Here is a 6,116-nt window from a genome sequence, read left to right as displayed (position 1 = left end):
TCTGAAGTGGAATATAAATAAAGTTTTGTCAATGTTTTTTTAAAGCACCCACTAAACTACAAATCCCTTCTCTCTCCTCGAGGTGGACGGGTCACGTGGCTTTCCAGGACTCCGGAAGTCTGGTCCGCTCGCCCAATCACGCCCGGAAGCCTAGTTAGCGGCCCCAAGTTGGCCATTCCTGGGGAAGCTTGCTCTCCGCCAAGCTGGGTCCCGCCTCCGCGCGCCGCGCTGACGGGTCGTTAGCGGATACGGCGGCCGCAGGGGCGGAGTCAGGGGCCTTTGCCCGCCTTGGCGGCCAGCTCTACCTTCCATGTTCTCGCCTCCTGCTCCGCCATGGCTCCCAAAGGCAGCTCCAAACAGCAGTCCGAGGAGGACCTGCTCCTGCAGGATTTCAGCCGCAATCTCTCGGCCAAGTCCTCCGCGCTCTTCTTCGGGAATGCGTTCATCGTGTCCGCCATCCCCATCTGTGAGTGCTGGGAGCGAGGCTGGTTTGGGAGCCCGCGGGCGGGTCGGGCTGGGCGGGGACGTGGCAGGACCCAGCGAGCAGGCAAGGCGCGGGTGCCGGCCGGAGGTCGGCGATCTCTCCAGCTCCCCTGAGCTCTGGGAGGCACAGAGCCTCTTCTTTGGGCACGGCGTTGTCGCTTGGGATTGTCCTGTTAAAGCACTCCGGGAGGTCACTTGTTAAAAGTACGCACGTTCCCGAGCTCCACCCCCGGAGAAGGTGGTTAACTAGTTCTGGGGTGGCGGCCCGGAATCTGTGTTTAAACACACTCAAGCATACTGTCTGCTGCTCTTTTCCGTACAACTGTTGCTTGCCGTTACGAAATTTTAAACTTATGTTATTACTTATTTTGGATAAATTAATTAGGTGAGAGACCCATGAAGTAACCCACTGAATTAGAAGTGCATCTTTGCGTGAGCTAGTTTACACCACTGCATAATTTTCCTGGTTTTTTCAGAAAGAGAGAAGTTGAAGTGCCAGGGGTTAGGGATCTACCTTGTTTAGACTTTTTAAATAATCCTACTGTACCAATTCTAGAATTCTCACTGGGTTGGGAAACTGCAGACTTGCACAAGGTCGTTTTTAGTAGAGCTCAAGGTTCCAGAACTCTTTGTCTTTTGCTGCACTGTTTTTGGGCATTTAAAACCAAATGTATTTTTCTCTTTTGTGCTTATACAACCCAGCGTGCAATTAACGTGATGTGAAGCCATATTATGGCTCACTCATTTGACAGAGCACTGCTTGGAGTTCTGATAATAGCCAGGTCAGCAAGGAAACTATGGTTTGGGACTGCACGTGGCATTTTGGAATGGCCTGTATTTAGCATGCTAGTACCCTGGTGAATGAAATGTGAAGTCTGACTTGTGATTACGTTGAGCCAGAGTTTGTTCTCATTTTAGAAGCAGAAATCTCATCTGGACTAGTAATAGGAAAGTGGTGTTTTTCAAATGTTCTGAACTGGAAGGCTTGAGACTATACTGTTAACTGGTTATCTCACTTCTGAAGATCCTCAGATACTGTATTGGATTGCATAACTAATAACTTGGTATTTTACCAGGCTTAGCTGTAATTAATTTCGCGGGCTTTTGTTATGGGGTTGTAATGTTTCTTTTTGTACTTTCCCCCTTTTATTTTAATTCAGGGTTATACTGGAGAATATGGCATATGGATCTTATTCAGTCTGCTGTTTTGTATAGTGTGATGACCCTAGTAAGCACATATTTGGTAGCCTTTGCATACAAGAATGTGAAATTTGTTCTCAAGCACAAGTAAGTATGTTTTTCAAGTGAAAGTACGTACTACGTGTTGTATTTTTATATGTCTTCTTAAAGATCGTTTGTGTGTGTTGGTTTCAATAAGCATTAATTTGAGATATCTATGTATTAATATATATATTTTGGGGGAAAGGAACATTGATGCTAGGAAGAATTATTAACTAACTGAAGTAGAGACAGTCATTCTGACATGGCTACAGAAGATTTTGAGGGTGGAATTAGAACACTTAAGCCCAAGCCTTAATAGGAGGTTCATCAGAGAAACAAACCCACCAAGTAAATTAACATTTCAAAAGCTAAATGTAATTCTTTACGGAGAGAATTGTTCTGGGCTCTTCACGTATTGTTTTTGGAAGTTAAAGAAATGATCTTTTTGTCATTATTGTTATTATTATTATTATTATTTTTTTTTGAGACTGTGTCTCACTCTGTCCCCCAGGCTGGAGTGCAGTGGCCGGATCTCAGCTCACTGCAAGCTCCGCCTCCCAGGTTCACGCCATTCTCCTGCCTCCGCCTCCCGGAATAGCTGGGACTACAGGCGCCCGCCATCTCGCCCGGCTAGTTTTTTGTATTTTTTAGTAGAGACGGGGTTTCACCGTGTTAACCAAAGATGGTCTCGATCTCCTGACCTAGTGATCCGCCTGTCTCGGCCTCCCAAAGTGCTGCATTATTATTTTTTGAGAAAAGGTCTAGGTCTGTTGCCCAGGCTGCAGTGCAGTGGCATGATCATGGCTCACTGCAGCCTCAACCTTCCCCGGCTCAAGCGATCCTCCCACCTCAGCCTCCCAAGTAGCTGGGACTACAGGTGCAGGCTACCATGCCCAGCTAATTTTTTTTGTCGAGACAGGCCACGTTGACCAGGCTGGTCTTTTTATTTTATTACTTTTTTTAAAAATTAAACTCTCTGTTATTTTTAATGCTAATTACGTTTGTTTTCATACAAGTGTATAAAATGTAAAGGATTAACATATTCTAAGATCACACATGTTGTAAAATACAGCTTTTAGAGAAGAAAACTCAAGCCTCACCACCGTAAATTTAAACATTAATTATAAGCAATTAAATATTCTAGTTTCATAGAGGTTAAAATGCAGGAGCATCTAGACTTAGGAAAGATGGTAACATTTACTATTTCTCAGTGTCATGGTCCTCATTGTCTCATTGGAAGTGGTATAAATTATTGTTTAATTGACGCCCTTTGATGTTGCTTTCATGTACACTGTGATAACTTGGGTAGGGATAGCAGGATTATTTCCCTCCCTCCTTCATGGGGCCATCTAGGTGCCATATTGCTTTGGAAGTCATTTCTTAAAGGCAATTGGAATTTCACTGAGACTTGAAGTGTGGACATACTTTGTATGTGCATTATCTTTTCATCCATAGTTCTCACTCTAGTTTGGACACTGTTTATACTCATATTGCTGTAACAGCCTCCATCTGGTCTTTTAAAACAAGTTTAGGGCCCACCGTGCCATGCACTATATAAAGCACATTACCCTATGTAATCCTTATAGCATCCATATGAAGTGCAGGTATTTCCCTTGTTTTATTGAATGAAGAGTATGTATTTCTCCTTACGTGACATCATTTTTATCATGTCATTCTGATAACTCATCATGACCTTTTTTTTTCTTTTTTTGAGACAAGAGTCGCACTCTGTTGCCCAGGCTGGAGTGCAGTGGCCCAATCTTGGCTTACTGCAACCTCTGCCTCCTGAGATCAAGCGATCCTCTCACATCAGCCTCCCAAATAACTGGGACTACAGGCACGCACTACTACCACGCCTGGCTAATTTTTGTATGTTTTGTAGAGATGGAGTTTTACCATGTTGCCCAGGCTGGTCTTGAACTTCTGAGGGCTCAAGTGATCCATCTGCCTCGGTCTCCCAAAGTGCTAGGATTACAGGTGTGAGCTGCCACGTCCAGCCATGGCCTCTTTTTTAAAAAATGTATTAAAGCCAAATTCTTCTAGACCCCTGGAATGCAAGTCATCTGCTTCCTTCCTATGAGTCTGGCCTCACCTTTCAGAATTAGGCTTTAACTCTTCTGCCTCGCCCTCACATCATCCTTTGACTATGTCTTGTGCCCTCCCCCATTTAGGATTAACTTAACTTCCTTTCCATTCTTACCTGTGTTTTATTTTGAGACCTAGGAATCTTTTCCAGAGAAACCCTTCCTGACTTTGATCATTCCTTTGCTTTGTTGTTCCTGTGTTAGACTCTTTCGGAGAATGAGGAATAGAAACATGTTGAGATGATCTCAGTTAACAGGGATTTATTTTAAGTAATGGCCCAGAATGGCCTCAGTGGCTGAAGTGGTCTTCGCAGTTTCCTCCCTATTGTTCTGGACACAAAGGAGCTCAGGTTTCGGGGCAGCCGTTCTGATGGACCAGCAGAGAAATTGGGTTATCTTTGTTATCTTTCTGCTTGGCAGCCCCTCAGCCAGCTGCCATTCCAGGATTCAGCTCATGTGGGCCTCCACTGTAGGGGACTGTTTCTTGTGAGGCATGGCCATTGGTGCATTGGGAAGCCCTCGCAAGTGGGCAACTTGTATGACCCATTCTTTGTAATACTCTTGGAACTCAGTCCCTTTGAGACTTACATTTTTTACTTATTCTTCATATCATTTTTCATTCATCTCTTTAGAATCAAAGTCATGTTCTTTTTACCTTCTCATTTCTACTTTAGGCTTCTTGAAGACACCTGCCATATCTTATTTTATACCCCTTGAAACAGTTAATGGTACATTTAGTTCAGTAAAATTTCACTGACTTACTGACTTAATAGACTCAGAGTAGAGGTTTTTTTTTTTAGTCATAATTTTGGCTTTATGTTAAATATGCTACTGACTTTGAAACTCCTACAGATTTGCAAGATGGTTAAGGTTCAAAGATCCCGCAAGATGCTGAGTGTGGGTAGATGTTGGCTGTAGAAGGAAGATGGCTTCAGAGTCGACAGTCTGGGTTCCAGTGCCAGCTCTGCCACTCTTAAATGTATGGCCGTAGGCATAGTTTTCCCTATGTAGACTTCAGATTCCTCAGCTATAAATTGGGGATGCTAATGGAATCTCAGAGAGTGGTGAGGATTCATTATGATCATACATGTGACATGTTAAGCGTAGAGTCTGGCACATAATAAATGTTTATGTGCAGGGTTGAAGAGGTTGGGACTGAGAGAGCCTTTTGAAGTTGTTTTTGTTTTTTAAAGTGGCATAATTTAAACGATGTTTGCAACGTTGTTTTTATTTTAAGAAATCAGATAGTGTCTTTTTTCTTATCTTTAATTTTGGAAGTGTTCTGACATACTGATGTGAAAGAGTAAAGGAAGAAAAATACAATTGATTTTATGGGTTATCTCAGTTGACTAAGTGCTAGGTCACTAGCGTGACCTCTATTTTGTTTTAGAGTATTCAGCACTGAGTGAGGTTTATTTTCTGAGAGTTCTAAGACAGAGGGGAGGGCTTCCTCGTCTTAAGTTGCAGTAAACCTGCAGTGTGGTTGTCATGCCCCTGGTAGGTGAGGATAAAATTCTAGACCTAGAAGAGAAATTGCTTAGTTATCTGGTGTAATGTCTTCGTGAGGATTTGTCATGTGGACAATCGGTTGACTGTTCGTCCTAAAGACATGTAGTGACAACCAACTCTTTTGAAAATGTAGTAGTTTATTCCTGTGTCCTAACACCTTGATAGTTAGGGGGTATGTGTATATATTTTGTGTTAAGCTAAGAAAGGTTTCTGCACTAAACTGTCCATTTCTTTTCAACTGGTCTTTTGTAGAAAAGAAAAAAAAAAAAAAAAGTAGTCTGATGTTAAGTTCAGGAAACACATTTATTTATTTTTAATTTTTCTTATTTTTCCTGTTTTCATAATCTGTTCTCATGAAGAAACATACTTAGTGCCTGGTCTGCTAAAGAGGTTCAGAGAGAAGAATCTCTGCCTTTGGAGCGGAGTGTCTCAGAAATGCAAGAAGCATATGAAAAGATAGTTTTTACATAATGAATCAAAGGAATTTGGATCTTTGGAGTAAAAAGTTCATTTTAGTGTCCTAAAGTGTCTCATAAAAAGACAGCTGTCTGCCCCCTTAGCAGCCTTTTTCTTTAGGTTTCAGAATTGATTTCCTCTTATTGTGTGGTTTTTTTTGTTTGTTTTTTTAAAGAACTGTTTTTTCCTCTTTCCAGTTACCAATTTGTGTGAGGTAATAAAGTTTAAAAAGTAACTTTGTAAACCTTTTAAAACATACATTATTTGAGGCCGGGCGCGGTGGCTCAAGCCTGTAATCCCAGCACTTTCGGAGGCCGAGACGGGCGGATCACGAGGTCAGGAGATCGAGACCATCCTGGCTAA

The 6,116-nt window shown here is 42.4% G+C and overlaps 1 protein-coding gene across 4 annotated transcripts in view; it reads left to right on the top strand.

Moving 5' to 3' along the window:
* The first annotated feature begins 222 nt into the window (after positions 1-222).
* Positions 223-6,116, top strand: part of SSR3 (signal sequence receptor, gamma (translocon-associated protein gamma)) — a 14,226-nt gene continuing 8,332 nt past the window's right edge. For all 4 annotated transcript variants that reach the window (XM_011959005.1, XM_011959003.1, XM_011959004.1 and 1 more), the window contains exons 1-2: positions 223-466; positions 1,644-1,770. In XM_011959005.1, the coding sequence (XP_011814395.1) occupies positions 334-466; positions 1,644-1,770 (260 nt within the window). In that variant the 5' untranslated portion in view covers positions 223-333. The remainder of the gene's footprint in view (positions 467-1,643; positions 1,771-6,116) is intronic.

The sequence above is a fragment of the Colobus angolensis genome, unplaced genomic scaffold (genome assembly GCF_000951035.1).
Source record: "Colobus angolensis palliatus isolate OR3802 unplaced genomic scaffold, Cang.pa_1.0 Scaffold48, whole genome shotgun sequence".
In the NCBI taxonomy this organism is placed as follows: domain Eukaryota; kingdom Metazoa; phylum Chordata; class Mammalia; order Primates; family Cercopithecidae; genus Colobus; species Colobus angolensis.
Note: the sequence above shows the minus strand (reverse complement) of the source record. Positions and strands in the feature narration are given on the sequence as shown.